Below are 17,430 nucleotides of genomic sequence, written 5' to 3'. Positions count from 1 at the left end.
TATTTCTGGTCTGCATCAATTTTGTATGTGGTCATTCAGAAGTCTGTTCTGTCCCATTTCTGCATTAATGTGTGATTATTATTGTTTAAATCTGCACAAAAATCCATACTTAAGTTCATATTTTTTACTCTATTCTCTCACAAAATATGCATTTCTAAGCATATTTTATTCTAAAGGGTGGATTTACTACTCTTGTCTAGCCAAGAATTGCATCACAGATTCAGAAAAGTGTGAAATCCAAAGGATAATCACACATTAGTCTGGGAGGTGTGGATCAGGTCAAGTGCAATTCAGAATTCACATAGATCCAATTTCTCAAGTACCCCTGGCTTTAAGGCAGTACCATATACTTATGACATAGGTCAGGCAGTCCAGAGCTGTGTAAATGTAACAAGTGTATTATATATACCCACACGGATATTTCATCATATTTTATATGTCAGGAAGTGTAAATATCTTCTTGTACAAAACATGGGGATATGAGTTTCTGGCTTTATGTTTCTAATGAAGAATAGCTCATAGGAATTGCTGAGGAAAGAGAAAACCTTCAGACTTAAATGGGAAGGGTTTCTATCAATCATATACTATTAGGAATATAAACTGACCGGAATAATTACATCATTTGAATGCTTCAAATGGAGGACAAAATAACTATTCCCCAAATAGGCTTTGGGTTAACTTTTTCATTTCTCAGTAACTGTAGTTGACTCAGAAACATGTGTTCATCCACAATTTCCCTGCGGAACCTATTTTACTGACTATTGTTCCTTAGACTGAGAAGTCTTTTTTCCTAATCATACAGGTCATACTGATCATCTCCATGAGGATGAATGACTCCTACAGAGAGATGGATTTGGGCCCAAACAAACTATATTACATGTGGTTTTGTCACCCAAGGGAAAAAAAAGTTTTTCAAATTAAACACCCACACCCACCCACACCCACACCCCCATGGAAGTTAATACATGAATAAAAATAAAAATCCAATACAACACAGGAAAAGCACACAACTGCAGACGTTAGGAAGCTTCTTCTGCATTGTGAGTCTTTCTCCAGTTTTCTAGGTTAGCTCCTAGGACTGTCAGCACGAGCCCTTTGGCTAAAGCTCTGTGCTGTCATTGGAAGAGAAGGGCATGTCCAGTCTGTCCCCAGCCTATGAAAGCACTTTGTCGCTTGAACTTTGCCAGTTCTTAAATAGGAAGGTAGAGAAATATGTAAACAAGAAAAAACACTTTTAAGGTGCAATTCTATACATGTTTAGATGGGAAAAAAGGCCTACAAGACATGGCTGGTTGGGGCATGCTTGGAGTTATAGGCCTTTTTTCTGTCTAAACATGCAAAGGCTTGTGTCCTTAATTATCTTATATATGATTCTCTCTCACCATCTCATACTCTTCTCATTCTGCCCCAACCAAAAGCATTATGTGGATGTTATGCGGCTTTCTTTTTTCTGGCTGGGTCCGCTGGGATCCCAATCAGGACTGAAACTGACTACAAACTCAGAGGTGTTCATCAGCATACTCAGTAATGTGGCAGGCAGAGGATGCTGGGGCTCACTTTGGAGATTTTGGTGTGTGTGTGTGTGTGTGTGTGTGTGTGTATTCATTCATGAGGAAACAGGAGTGCAGTGGCACAAACCATCTTACATATGGTTGTACTCAACTCAGTTGTACAAGCAGTTCAAGATGAATGCATTAGAAGATAACGTCAGAGTGCATGATTGCCTCTCCTTCAGGAAGAAGGAAGCCCCTAGAGCAAGAAGTGATGTGAAAGGGGAATAAGTATTGTGTAGAGAGAATGAAAACCATTATTTATTTCCTTTCCTTCTCCTCAAGGACCTTGCCATTTAGTTCTATAGCCGAGTACAATGTCCCAAATTGGCTCCACCTAGAAATTACGGTTGGCAGGCAGCCTTTTTGCTAACAAGATGATTTAAATGATGTAACAGTTACAAAATGGGTTTAACACAGCTTGGGTATGGTAAGGTACTTTCACATGATAATTATTTCCCCCTTTTAGTAGATAATTTCCACATCTGACATATCAACTTCATCGGGTAATGCTTTAGGCTGCATTACTGTGGAATATTTTGCAGTGACACTGGGTTATATCCAATGTCAGACTAACATATGCCTAATTCATTTCAATGGATCTACTCTAAGTAGGACTAGCATTGGATACAACCCTCTGTGATTAGCTTAGATCTAGGGTCAACAGACACTCCCTCTCCCCCGGGTTTCCTTGTGTGACTTCATACCTCCACTTACAGGCTTTCATCTTTGAGATTAGCAAGCAATATTTTCAACTTACATTTCCCCTCTAACGTGGCAAGTGGAAACAGAAGAGATATGCTGCCCCACAGCAGCTGTAGGTTTTGAAATGTAGTATACATATTTGTAAACATGGACTTTTGCACCCATTATGCTTAACCTCTTGGTTGCACTACAAAGACAGAGCTGCTACATTGATTTCTGGGTAGCTGCAAATTGATCTCTTATTGATATTATAACAACTGCTAATATATTAAAAGGGAAAATTGCAACCTAGTCTAGAACTATGTGTCCATGGCTGGCAACCTTCATTTTTCAGAAAACGCTTCCCAACCTGTATGATCTTCCCAAACTATCCCTCTGTTAAGATCTTCCGGGTAGGGCTTTCAGGACCTAAGAAGGAAAATCTCTGACAAGCCCCAGATTATGGAACTAGCCACTGGAAGAAGTTTACCCTGGTTTTTGGAAAGAAACGCAAAGCACATACTTTGGGGTTAACCTCTGGACATTCATCACTCTTGCTGTCTGTAGTGCATCATGGATGAAATCCAGTTGTGTCTGTCCACTGACAGAGCAGCATCCACCAACAGAATGGATTCCCCCTCCCCCTGTAGCTGCTCTCCCAAAAACGTGCTCTGGAGGGTTGGAGGCTGATGGAGGATGGAGAGGACAGGAAAGGTCTGCTGAGCATGTGGAAATCTACTTGAATGTAGCCCGATGTATGCTTTAATACTGACATGTTTTGCAAAGGGTTTTTATCTGGACTTTTTTTGGTAATTACCATGGCTGCCTTGAGCATTTGGAAAGGCCACCTACAAGTTGTTTACATAAAAATAAAATAAAAATGACCCTGTGCAAAATTAATATTCCCTGGAGTTAAATCCCAAAGAAACACAATTCCCTCAATTCACTCCATTATGAGATGAACTCGTAGTGCCAGTCCTGAAAAAAACCTGCCCCCCCAAACACACACACACATAATAAAAAAAGAAAACTCCTCAGCTATTTCATGAAATGTGATTCTATACATACGGGTGCATCCTCCTTCTTCAAAGCCATAAAATCCATGGGCACAGCGGTCACACTTCTTTCCTCCAACACCTGGTTGGCAGTGACACTGTCCGGTCTCATCACAGTCAAAAGATTTGGATCCAAATGAATTACAGTTGCAAGGAACACAGCCTCTGGATGACTGTACACCAAAGGTTCCAGGCTGTCATAGTAGACAGAGGGAAATCATTTAACAGAAATAAAAACAATAAGCAAATACAAAAGGAGGGGTTAGTGTCTGGGGGAGACACAGATTTTAAAGAGGCAAGTGGATGAGGACAAGCCAGGGATGAGTTCACTTCTTTCTATCTTAGAGGAGTAAAATAAATAAGTAAGGTCCAACTCTGACATCTCTGGTTGTAGCACATGCTGCTTTCAAGGTATCCATGTTCATATTTCTAAAGTATGTTTATTATGTTTTAAAGTTTTGTACATGACATGTGAAATACATGATAAAATGCCGACATCTGAAATACAAAGAAATGCAACTTTGACCTCTGCAAGCTCCAAAATTAATTAGAAATCTGATTCATTTATCCTCATTAAATATTCAGCATAATGTAATAGAAATCACTTTAAATTCTGAATTTGTTTCAGCTTCAGTAGAGCTGAGCACCTCACAAAGACAGCTGCATAAGAAGTGCAGAAGATACATCTAGTATAAAATGAGCCTTGTAGCAGAGCCCTGATCAGCCCTTGTGGTACTACAAGGATTTGGACCTAGCACAGCAGCTACCACTCGCCCACAGGATACAACACAGCCGTTATTCTGCCTTACAGATGAGGTCCTGCCCACTGCATTATAAGTTAGCAGGGGAGGCTAGTGGGATCGAATTTCAGTGGGGTGGAGATTCCATGCTGGGGTTAGTTACAACCAGTCAGAAGTCTAAAGGAGCTATCCAAGGTGCTGGACCCTATCCCCCAAATGAGGATCGCATTGGATACTGCCCCTTGACTCTGCTCAGAAAGCATCTCTGACCAGGGTCCTGTTTAATATATGACCTTTAGTCCTCCAGTCAAATCCAAAACGGCAAAACCTGCTTCAACAAGAACCAACCTATCTTGTCTGGATTCCAGGTCCAGAGGCTGAACTTGCTTCCCCCATGCAAAGCCAAGGAAGAATAACACACATGCAATTTTGTACACTGTGGTGATTGTTGCAGCAGCGTATCTCTCAGTGAGAAGAGACAGGAATAACTCCGTTCATGCAATTAAATCCTAAAGTTTAATTAAATGTGAAACCATCTTATTTTTTTCTGAGATGCAAATGAAGAAAACAAAAAGCAGGCACAAAGGAACTTCCTTAACAGTCATTCAAAATAATGCAGTGACCTGGTTTGCACAATCAAAATAAGCCACCTTGGCTTATTTAAATTGCAGCACATCCCGGCGATCTGTGAGCTGCAAGTGTGGCTTGTCATGTCGTCACGGCTTGTTGGAGGGGGAAACAACCCTCCAATAACCATGGGCTGTTGTAGTCTTATGGGAGGGTTGCTTCCCCCTCCAACAAGCTATGGCACCTGGGTTTAGATGACACGACAAGCCGCACCCTGGTGGTGATTATTCAAATCGTGCGCCCAGCAATCTCCTTGATTTAAATGAGCCACCATGGCTTCAATGACCGTGGTGGCTTATTTTGATTATGTGAACCAGCACAGTAATGTTAAACAGAGCTGGCATGCAACTACCCTCTAAATCAAGGAGATTAGTAAATTATATTTAAAGGGTAAAAGGCAGAAAAGAAATGCCCTTTTAGATTACAATTATTTGCCCAACCCACAATTCTGTGAAGAATTTTTGTCAGTGTCTGTAGTTCACTTAGGATGCCAGTTCTGAACTTGCATATCCACCAACTAAAACTATGTTTTATTCATTTTTATCCTATGAAGATGGTGAATAATCTAATACAAGTGCTGCTTTTTAAGGGGGCCCTAGATTCAAAGACCCACACAACTAATTCAATCAACCCATCTTGAACAGGCTCCGCTACCGCTGCCACCCCATGCCACGTGGCACACCTCCTTTGGAAAGTGAGGAGAGTTCCAAAGGCAGGTTGTGAAATGGCACAGGAACCTGTCGTTCAAAACACCAGGAGGAGAATTTCACAGGGCTTAGTTTGACCTAAAGTAGCTCTACGGATTATGGCCTGATGGTATAAAGAATACACCTGCATGCATGTTATTGGATGGTTCTGGAAGGCATCTTCTGCCATGACATTCTCTGCTCATCCTGGCTTCTAGCTAGTGGTGCCCTGACTTTTTGAACATCACTGCAGATGCTTGAAAACATCATGTGAAGAAACATGTAGATGTGTCAGACAGCTCACAACTCATAGCTTGAAGACTGCACAAGCAATGGTTGCCAGAGGAAGCCATACGAGTCTGCCTTCCCTCTACGGAGAGTTCCAATAATATGGGGTTACTTGAGAAAATTCAGGTAACCAAAATAATTTGGGTAACTAATATTAGCCAAGTTCTGGTGTAACATGGGGCAGTATCCAATGCTGGCACTGTGTTTCCTCTTATCTCATAGTGTGAGCATGACCCCTGCTAGTGCAACAGAGAGTTAGAACTGTCTAAAACACGTCCGTAAATGAGCAGAAATGCTTGTTTCTGGATAAGGACAGGTCAGCAGAGCTCCCCCCTGCGAGCTCTGCTGCTGCTGACCTGCCCATTCTGGAAACGAGTGTTTCTGCTCATTTCCAGTTGCTTTAAGAACCACTTTAAGAACCATATCGGTGGGTCCCAGTTGTGCACAGGCAGTGTAGGATACTGCCCATTATTTTTTATATGTTAATTGGTATGTCTGGGGCTGCATGGACTCTGTTTCCCTGTCATTGTTTCTTCTCCTTTTGTGTGTGTGTGTGTGTGTGGGGGGGAGATTTGGATTTTTTAATTACGTTTATTTGAGATTGCCCCTCATTTAATTACAGTCTCTCTACCACAATGTAGGAAGCAAGGAGAAAGGTGTTTTTTCCCCCAAAGCCAATTCTTACCTCCCAGATGTTGAAGGTTGCAAATGGACTAGAGGGAAAAAGTAAACAAATATTGCTACTTGAAAGCAAAAAGTACCCTTGTCATGGAGGGCCTTGCAGAACCTTGTGAGAGGAAGCTGGTGTGAGAGACGGGAGGGGAAAAGCTGTCAAGTGCCTGGTTTGCTTCTTTTTGAGTGGAAAAAAGCCTTGATTTTGCTCTATGAGAATGTAACCATGTAGTTAAAGTAAAGGAAGAAGTTGGGGAAGGGATCACATTAACCCTATGCAGGCATTGCAAAACTGAATGAAAGGAACACAGGGATGTGTGTGCCAAGCTCTCCACCTCCGACTTCTTTATGTTGACTGGGAAGGTCTAATGAGAGATTGTACCCGCATCTGGCTGAACTTGGTTACAGTCTTCTGCAGTCAGCCAGCCATAGTTACCATCTCCCTGCTGGGGCTGGCATGCATGTCTCCATGCTTTCCATTTTGTAAAGCCTGTATAGGGTTATTGTTTACCTGCAAATCCTGGTTTACAGATACATCTCCCTGAAACATGGCAGTGCAGTGACATGAATCCTGAACTCAAAGTAAATTGCGGTAAGTTCAATGAGGCATATTTGCAAGGAAGTGTCTTGCCCATATTGTGCATTGTGCCAGGCAATGTTTGAAAGTTGTCAGAATGTTGACTTTCTGTATTGCTTCCTCCTACATTGTTAATGTAGTACCACATAACACAGACTCATGCTAGAATACAACGCATGCTGTACATGGTCTCTTTGATTACCAAAGAAGCAGGTTTGAAAGCACCTCTCGGGCACCCACTTGCACTGGGGAAACCCCATCTCTGATGAGGTACTTTGATTTGCTGAGAGGTCGATGGGTTCTCTTTCCGGATGTACACCTGCCTGCTCAGTTCACACCGTTTACCCGCAAATCCTGATTTACACATACATCTCCCTGACACATCACAGTGCAATGACATGGATCCAAGTGGATTGCAGCCACATGGTATGCAGAACTGCTTTTCTGGAACCCAAAAGTAATTGGGCTTTTGAAGAGAAAAGAGGGGGAAACAAGTTAAAAAAACAAAACTGTACAAAAAACAGCAGAAGAATATATAAATACAGAGGAAAAAGTACAAGAAGCCAATGAAAAGCTGCTGCACACCAGATCATTAACTTGTGTTAGAGAAAATATGAAAATGGCATTAAAATGCACATACAAAATCCAATTAGGAATTATATAAATGCAATGGCTTTTTCTTTAACAAAAACAAAAATGTTTTAAATGTTCAAACATTTATTTGTATATGATCTCATTCATCAGGTAACCTCCCTTGTGGACCGTGAGAATGCTGTGGGCGTAATATACCTCATTTCAGCAAAGCTTTTGACAAAGTGCCCCATGATATCCTGATGGGTAAACTAGCTCAAAGTAGGCTAGATGAAACAACTATCAGGTGGATCTACAGTTGGCTACAGAATCGGACTCAAAGAGTGCTTATCAATGGATCTTCTCAAACAGGGGAGAGGTAACGGGCGGGGTACCGCAGGACTCAGTCCTGGGCCCAGTGCTCTTCAACATTTTTATGAATGACTTGGAGGAGGAGGTGCAGGGAATGCTGATCAGATTTGCAGATGACACAAAATTGGGTGGGATAGCTAATACCATGGAAGACAGAAACAGAATTCAAAGGGATCTTGATAGACTGGAGCACTGGGCAGAAAACAACAGAATGGCATTTAATAGGGATAAATGCCAAGTTCTGCACTTAGGAAAAAGAAACCAAATGCACACTTACAAGACAGGGGATACTTGGCTCAACAATACTACAAGTGAGAAGGATCTTGGAATTGTTGTAGATCACAAGCTGAATATGAGCCAACATATTCAGCTTGATGTAATGTGGCTGCAAAAAAGGCAAATACTATTTTGGGCTGCATTAATAGAAGCATCCCCTTCATGGATCACTCCCTTGTTGTGGCGAAGGGGCTTGTGTAACTCAGTGAAGCCATAAGCTACGCCATGCAGGGCTACCCAAGACGGACAGGTCATGGCGGAAAGTTCTGACAAAATGTGGTCCACTGGAGAAGGAAATGGCAACCCACTCCAGTATTCTGGCCAAGAAAACCCCATGGAACATATCACAAGGCTAAAAGATATGATTCCGGGAAGATGAGCCCCTCAGGTCGGAAGGTGTCCAATATACTACTGGGAAAGAGCAGAGCAAATTTCCAAGTAGCGCCAGAAAGAGTGAAGCAGCTGGGCCAAAGCTGAAAGGACACTCAGCTGTGGATATGTCTGGTGGTGAAAAGAAAGTCCGATGCTGTAAAGAACAATATTGTTTAGGAAACTGGAACATAAGATCAATAAATCAAGGTAAGCTGGAGGTGGGCAGACATGAGATGGCAAGATTGAACATTGACATCTTGGGAATCAGCGAACTAAAATGGATAGGCATGGGTGAATTTAATTCAGGTGACCATTATATCTACTACTGTGGGCAAGAATCCCTTAGAAGAAATGGAGTAGCACTCATAGTCAACAAAAGGGTGGGAAAAGCAGGACTGGGGTACAATCTCAAACACGATAGAATGATCTCAGTACGAATCCAAGGCAAACCATTCAACATCACGGTAATTCAAGTCTATGCCCCAACCACTGAGGCCGAAGAAGCTGAGGTTGATCCGTTCTATGAAGACCTACAATACCTTCTAGAACTCACACCAAAAAAAAGATGTCCTCTTCATCTTAGGGGAGTGGAATGCTAAAGTAGGAAGTCAAGAAATCACCAGGATAACAGGCAAGCATGACCTTGACGTACAAAATGAAGCAGGACAAAGGCTAATAGAGTTTTGCCAAGAGAACACACTGATCATAGCAAACACTCATTTCCAACAGCACAAGAGGCGACTCTTGTCTACACATGGTCAATATCGAAATAAGATTGATTATGTCCTTTGCAGCCAAAGATGGAGAAGCTCTATACAGTCAGTAAAAATAAGACCTGGAGCTGACTGTGGCTCAGATCATGAGCTGCTTCTTGCAAAATTTCAGCTTAAATTGAAGAAACTAGGGAAAACCACGAAACCATTCAGGTACGACCTAAAACATATCCCTTATGAATATACAGTGGAGGTGAGGAATAGATTTCAGGGATTAGACCTGATAGACAGAGTGCCTGAGGAACAATGGACAGAGGTCCGTAACATTGTTCAGGAGGCAGCAACTCAATCCATCCCAAAGAAAAAGAAATGCAAGAAAGCAAAGTGGCTGTCTGATGAGGCTTTACAGTAGCTGAGGAAAGAAGGGAAGGGAAAAGCAAGGGAGAAAGGGGAAGATATATCCAACTGAATGCAGAGTTCCAGAGAATAGCAAGGAGAGACAAGAAGGCCTTCTTAAATGAACAATGCAAAGAAATCGAGGAAAACAACAGAATGGGAAAGACTAGAGATCTCTTCAAGAAAATTGGAGATCTCAAGGGAACGTTTTGTGCAAAGACGGGCATGATAAAGGACAAAGAAGGCAGGGACCTCACAGAAGCAGATGAGATTAAGAAGAGGTGGCAAGAATACACAGAAGAACTATACAGGAAAGATCTGAATGTCCCTGATAGCCAGGAGTGTGCGGTCACTGAACTTGAGCCGGACATCCTAGAGAGTGAAGTCAAGTGGGCCTTAGGAAGCATTAGTAGCAACAAAGCTAGCGGAGATGACAGTATTCCAGCCGAGCTATTTAAAATCCTAAAAGATGATGCTGTTAAAGTGCTGCATTCAATATGCCAACAAATCTGGAACACTCAACAGTGGCCACAAGACTGGAAAAGGTCAGTTTACATTCCAATTCCAAAGAAGGGCAGTGCCAAAGAGTGTTCAAACTACCATTCAATTGCGCTCATTTCTAGGGATGGCGGAGAATTTCTCCATGAATCTCGGGGAGGCCGAATGCCAATGCATTCGGGCCCCCAAAATTGTTGGTGAAATTTTCCACCCCCCCCCAGGATGGGACTTACCTCCCTCGAATGTCCCTCTCGGCGGCGGGTCCCGGCGGCGGTTCGTCGGCGGTTTGTCGGGGGTGGGGGCGGCGGCCGGTCTTCTAACCGGCTGCCGCAACCGTCATTACAAAATAAAGTAAAAAAACAACAACACACGTGATAGGCTACATAACGATTTACGTAGCCTATCACAGCTAGATTTCCAAAGTCAGCCGTGATAGGCTACGTAAATCGTTATGTAGCCTATCACGGGTGACTTTGGGGGGGGGGGAAGCATGTACGCAAATGGCGGAGCCCATGGGTGCCGCCATTTGCGTTCCTTATTTGGTCCCGGGTAGTCTACATAAAGATTTAAGTAGACTATGGCGAAAATAAGGGCAACGCGTTCCCCCCCCCCAAAGTCACCTGAGATAGGCTACGTAACGATTTACGTAGCCTATCACTGCTGACTTTGGAAATCTAGCCATGATAGGCTACGTAATCGTTACGTAGCCTATCACGGGTGTGTGTGTTTTTCCCCCCCACTTTTGTATTTCGCGGCCGGGGAGATAGGGCGCTTCTCCCCGGCCTGAATTTCGGCCGGGCGAGGCAGGGCACCTCCCCCCCCGGCCTGAACTTCGGGGGGAGAACCGAAGCGCCTCCCTCCCACCGCAAAGCAAGCTGCGGGACCAGGTAAGTGCCTTTCATACATCCCTACTCATTTCCCATGCCAGCAAGGTTATGCTCAAAATCCTACAAGCTAAGCTTCAGCAGTATGTGAACCGAGAACTACCGGAAGTACAAGCCGGGTTTCGAAGAGGCAGAGGAACTACAGATCAATTGCCAACATTCGCTGGATCATGGAGAAAGCAAGAGAATTCCAGAAAAACGTCTATTTCTGCTTCATTGACTACGCTAAAGCCTTTGATTGTGTGGATCACAACAAACTGTGGCAAATTCTGAAAGAGATGGGAGTACCAGACCACCTTACCTGTTTCCTGAGAATCCTCTACGAGGGACAAGAGCCAACAGTAAGAACCGGACATAGAACAACCGATTGGTTCAAAATTGGGAAAGGAGTACAACAAGGCTGTATATTGTCACCCTGCTTATTTAATTTATATGCAGAGTACATCATGAGAAACACCGGGTTGGATGAAGCACAGGTTGGAATTAAGATTGCCGGGAGAATTATCAACAACCTCAGATACGCAGACGATACCACCCTAATGGCAGAAAGCGAAGAAGATCTAAAGAGCCTCTTGTTGAGGGTGAAAGTGGAGAGTGCAAAAGCTGGTTTGAAACTCAACATTAAAAAAATGAAGATCATGGCATCTGGCCCCATCACTTCCTGGCATACAGAAGGGGAAGAAATGGAAGGAGTGACAGATTTTATTTTCTTGGGCTCCAAGATCACCGCAGACGGTGACTGTAGCCATGAAATTAAAAGACGCTTGCTCCTTGGGAGGAAAGCTATGGCAAACCTAGACAGCATCGTAAGAAGCAGAGACATCACCTTGCCGACAGAGATTCGTATAATCTAAGCTATGGTTTTCCCAGTACCAAGTATGGCTGTGAGAGCTGGACTATGAGGAAGGCTGAGCGCCAAAGAATTGATGCTTTCAAACTGTGGTGCTGGAGAAGACTCTTATGAGTCCCCTGGACTGCAAGGAGGTCAAATCAGTCAATCCTAAAGGAAATCAACCCTGAGTGCTCATTGGAAGGACAGATCCTGAAGCTGAAGCTCAAATATTTTGGCCACCTACCTAATGTGAAGAGAAAACTCACTGGAAAAGACACTGATGCTGGGAAAGATTGAAGGCAAAAGGAGAAGGGGATGGCAGAGGATGAGATGGCTAGATAGCATCACTGATGCAATGAATATGAACTTGAGCACACTCCGGGAGAGAGTGGAGGACAGGAAGGCCTGGCATGCTATGGTCCATGGGGTCACAAAGAGTCGGACACGACTTAACAACTGAACAACAATAGAAGCATGGCCTCCAAATCCGGGAAGTACTAGTTCCCCTCTACTCAGCACTGGTTAGGCTTCATCTGGAGTACTGTGTCCAGTTCTGGGCACTGCACTTTAGGAAGGATGCAGACAAGCTTGAGAGGGTTCAGAGGAAGGCAACAAAGATGATCAGGGGACTGGAAACAAAGCCCTATGAAGAGAGACTGAAACAATTGGGCATGTTTAACCTTGAGAAGAGAAGACTGAGGGGAGATATGCTAGCACTCTTCAAGTACTTGAAAGGTTGTCACAGAGAGGAAGGCCAGCATCTCTTTTCGATCATCCCAGAATGCAGGACACGGAATAATGGGCTCAAGTTACAGGAAGCCAGATTCTGGCTGAACATCAGGAAAAACTTCCTGACTGTTAGACCAATACGACAATGGAACCAATTCCCTAGGGAGGTAGTGGGCTCTCCCCCACTGGAAGCATTCAAGATGAGGCTGGACAGCCATCTGTCAGGGATGCTCTGACCTGGATTCCTACACTGAGCAGGGGGTTGGATTCGATGGTCTTATAGGCCCCTTCCAGCCCTACTATTCTATTATTCTATAAGGAAACCTTGCTCAATGTTCCAGTAATGTTACGTAATTTCTATCAGAGAGAAGAGTGAACCTGAAACATGAAAATACGGGGAGTATTGTTTGGGTAACATTTTTTAGAATTCTTAGAATCCCAGTTTCGGGGGGGGGGTGGAGTTTCTGGAACCTTTGTGCCTTCTTATGGTACTTTCAACTGTAGAATTTTAAAGTGCTTTAATAAAACATTTACACAAGAGATGGGGACAAACACTTCTAGAAACAGACTCTGAGGTTTCCCTAAGAGAACCATGCAATAGAATCACTCTCTTATTTCACTAGACAATCTGATTTGTTTACTGGCTCCAGCTCATGCTATGTAGTTAGTTCTATTTCTTTCAAGGTGCTTGTTTCAAGTGCTTTGTGTTTACATTATTATGATAAAAATTGACATTAGTATACCATTGTGATCAAGGTGTGAGGTAGTTATATGCATCTAAATTGATCAGAAAATAGGTAACTGATAAATAAATAACTGATCTAACTTCTAAATGCTGTATGGGCTTTGTGCCCACAATTGTATTGGCTATGGATGTCAGTTTCATATGCATTTGTGTCAGTTTCATATGTATTCAGTCATAAGTCTGCATCATTTTGAGATTTTTAAAAAATGTAAAAACAGTTGCATTTATTTTCTGATGCAACTTTTGCTAAAATATGTAGTTTGTATGCATCTTTCACTAATATACACATGTTTTTGTATGTATCTTTCCTAATATATGCAGTTTTGCATGAACTTTTCCTAATACACTTGTTTTCGTATGCATGTTTTGAGTACACAACTGCATTGCAAAGGTTAGAAAAGTGCAGAACCCCAACAACAATTGTGTTCCAATCCATACATTAGTCTGGAAAGTGTGAATTATGTTGGTTCACTTAAAAATGTGGACCAAGCAAAATTCTCCAGGATTGGCTAACAATCCTGGAATGCAATGGGGGTGGTCCTTATTTTTTCTTCTTTAGGGACCCCTCCCTGATGTGAATCCTTCTATGTGTCTTTATGGAAGAAGACAGGTTAACTGGCATGTTGCACGTGGTAACAGGAACTAATCCACGGCAGACGACAGCTCATATACATCTTCTGAGTGTCTATGTTTTTATTTAATTGAAAAGTGGATTCATTTTAACCATTGAATGGAGATCTTTGAATATAGGTAAACATAGGAACTGCAAAGTTTTCCAGATTCTGAATCTGGGAGTTTCTCTTGCACATATTTCATTGAAATAAAAGTTTGACAGTGTAAAGAGAACACACAGATGACATTCCTCACCATTTGTGCCTCCTGGCTAAAAAGAAACATTCAGACACAACTGAAGGCTGTGCTTGTTTACTCAAAAGGAAGTCCAACTGATTTCAGTGGTGCTTACTCCAAAGTAAACATGCATAAGATTGCAACCTTAGGATTGCATCTGTCTCAGTGCTTTATGGAGTAATTTGTAATCCATGTCAGCAAAAGACATAAACGTCTCCCCCCACCCCTGCCCTGACCAGCTGTTACATAATAGAAAAAAAGATGGTGTGTGCGCTCCAGCTATTTTGGCTCCCCTACCCCAAAGTCATCCATTCTGTAAATACTTTTTTGCACAGAAATGAAAAGTGCTCCTTTAAAGAAAAAAAAAAGTGTTAAATACTCATGGTGTCTATTTATTTTGCTTGACGTAGATCTTTAAAACTGGATGGATTCTGCGCACTGAAAATAGTCTGTTCTGTTTAGCTCTGAGGGTTGTTCTAGAAAACATTTGAAATGAATACTAGGGTTTTGAGATAGAAATAAAAGTCATTTAACATCCTTTGTTTTATGCGTAAAACTACCCATGACATTTTAACTGAATCAAAAAGAATTCTATGATCACACATGAGAAAGGCGGGGGGAGCATTAGGTCTGGGTGAATTTTTTGTGACTTACCTTACACCCATTACACTGACGCCCCACAACATTGGGTTTGCAGTCACACTGTCCAGTCTTAGGGTTGCAGTTCTCTGAAAATGAGCCATTGACATTGCAATGGCAAGCTACAGGCAAACAAGGACAGGTGTCACAATGCATGCTTCTGGGAGATGAAATGTACATTAAATAAAATGAACATGTGTATCATAACATTTGCTACTGGGAGGATTAAAAATACAATATAAATCAATAACAAATACATACATAAATGCATATTATGGAAAATACAAAGCTGGTAAGCTCTTGCAAGAGATGACACCGAAAAAGCATATATAATCTAGCTCCTATAACATGTTACATTAAGAGGAGAACAACCTCTTCGACCTGCTGTATATAAAGTGCAATTCCTGATATATGGTCTAGACTCTACAGTCAGTCAGCTTTGCCTAGTCTACATCCTCCATTGCTAGTCTCCACAGTTCTTATGAGCCAAAAAGGCCCTAGGATGCTATGCAAGGGAATGAGGAGGGTCTTCTCCCTTTTCTAATCAGGGCTGTGCAACTAGAATTATTCCATAAAGTCACAATCTCCTACTTCTCCTTTACTGATGGATGCCATGTCATACCTCCAGCATGAGGAAAAACAACAACTATATGTCTTACACAGACAATGGGACTCTAATCCCAGACCTCATGACTGGCTCAAACAACAGGTGATCCACCAAATTCAATGCAGCAACCAGACCCGTCTGGTAGCCTATCAGGTTCTCCATCAATGTTCTGCTTTTCCTTTCTCACTAGGACTGCAAAAACAAAGGAACTGTCGAGCAACGGGCAGACTACAGCACTTATCTGTGCTCAGGTTGGTGGATTGCAGTCTGTGCAAACCTGACCCATGCTGTTCCACCTCAAGGCAAAGAATTATAGATTCTACAGAAGCCTTAACTGGAGTATTCTTAACTGGAGCACACTGAAGTTTTCCAGTAGAATCATCGACCTTGACAATTCTGAAAGATGCCACCATTTGCCGCATTAATATGTTGTCTTGATCATCTTAGTTTTGAGTAACCACATGGGAGGCTGCATGAAAGTGCTTCCTGTGTGGCTCCAAGTTGTACAGAGATGCAGTGCTGCTCATCTTGAGGGAGTCTAGACTACCCCAAGCTCTTTTTGTGTTTCTGTTGGGTCTCCTAGAGCAAAGAAACTGGTTCTTCATACAAGCTCCAGATGAAACCTAACACTAAGTATTATGCAAGCATACAATAAGAGGTGGCATCTGTAAGTACAAGCCCAAAACATATCAACACCCCTAGGTGCCTGATATTTGATATCTGGGAAAGGTGCCCAAACCAGAGACTGTAGAAGCTTTATTACAGGAGCCACCAATGAACAAGCACATCAATTGAACCATCAATGACCCAGCAGTGAACTTCTGCAGTGTTATTATTATTATTGAGTTATGTTCCACAAAGCAATGAACATTATTATCGTTATCCATCTAGATCCAGATTATCTATCTGGATCTAGACTGTAGCCTGGTTCATAGGTAAGAACAATCCAAGGGTTATTTAACTCATGGGCTATTGGGGCTGAGCACGAGCAAACAAGCATGTTGTCTCCAGCCCACTTTCCACTTCCACTTTGCCCCCACTTTGCTAAACAACCCAGGAATGCCCCATGTTAGTCGTAATGTCCAAACCCGGCATTCTGGGTTGTTGAGGGTTAAACAACCCAGAGTTTGAACCTATGGTTTATTGTTGGGTTAAAACTCTGGGTTGTTTAACCCTCAACAACCCAGAGTGCCAGGTTTAAATGTCACGATGAACAGCTGTCACTGTTATATATAATTAGAATTAGAATTTTAATTGTATTGTTGTTTAATTATATTTTAACTTTTGTATATTTGCATATGTTTTAATTGTATATGTTTTAATGTTTGTAAGCTGCCTTGTGTCCCAGTACTGGGAAAAAGGCAGGGTATAAATACATATAATCATATATTAATAATAATAACCCAGGAACAGGGCTTTCCTGGGTTGTTTAGCAAAGCAGATGCAAAGTGTAAGTGGTGGGTGGGCTGGAGGCAGCACGCTTGCCCACTCCCACACAGCCCCACCAATTCATGGGTGCTACATTTGAACCAGCTCTGTTAGTTATACTTAGTCCCATTGAAATCAACTAACTTGATCCACCCCATACATATATATCAGTTAGGGCACAATCCCATTGAGACAGACAGTCGCCTCCAACCGCCTATCCAGTGCAGGGCAGCTGAAGCATGGAGGAGAGGATTCCTTCCGTGCTCTGGCTGCCCTGAAGTTTTCCGTGGATGCCTGATTTCGGGCATCTAAGCATAGCTCTGGGGAGGGAGCAGGAATGGGGCTGGAGACCACATAGGAAGCTGTCTAAACAGTTTCTGTGGTCTCCTCCCCTCCCCGCCCCCAGGAACAACCCATTTTCAGTCTGTCTGTGCTCCATGTTATGAGCACAGACTGGCACGCAGGGACAGCTGCCACAGTTCTCTCCACTCCAGCTATGATGGGGAAGGGGTGGGGAGCACGGTTTCCCTGCTACGAGCTGGTAGGGCTGTCTATGAGCTCAGAGCTGGGAAACTGGAAAATCCTATCTCCCCCAGATGCTGCTTAGGGGACACAGAATTGCTCTTTCCAAGCAATTTAGC

The 17,430-nt window shown here is 42.7% G+C and overlaps 1 protein-coding gene across 1 annotated transcript in view; it reads right to left on the bottom strand.

The window, feature by feature from the left end:
* The window catches only part of LAMA2 (laminin subunit alpha 2), a 619,437-nt gene that overhangs the window by 191,085 nt on the left and 410,922 nt on the right, over positions 1-17,430 (bottom strand). The window contains exons 20-21 of the mRNA XM_084827486.1: positions 14,770-14,876; positions 3,303-3,483 (exon numbers count right to left, since the gene is read on the bottom strand). Of these exons, the coding sequence (XP_084683612.1) occupies positions 3,303-3,483; positions 14,770-14,876 (288 nt within the window). The remainder of the gene's footprint in view (positions 1-3,302; positions 3,484-14,769; positions 14,877-17,430) is intronic.

This window comes from Heloderma suspectum, chromosome 1 (assembly GCF_057233095.1).
Source record: "Heloderma suspectum isolate Gila_16-S chromosome 1, 16-S_ref, whole genome shotgun sequence".
NCBI classification, from domain to species: Eukaryota; Metazoa; Chordata; class Lepidosauria; order Squamata; family Helodermatidae; genus Heloderma; species Heloderma suspectum.
The sequence above is the reverse complement of the archived record's forward strand: the minus strand, read 5'-3'. Positions and strand labels throughout refer to the sequence as shown.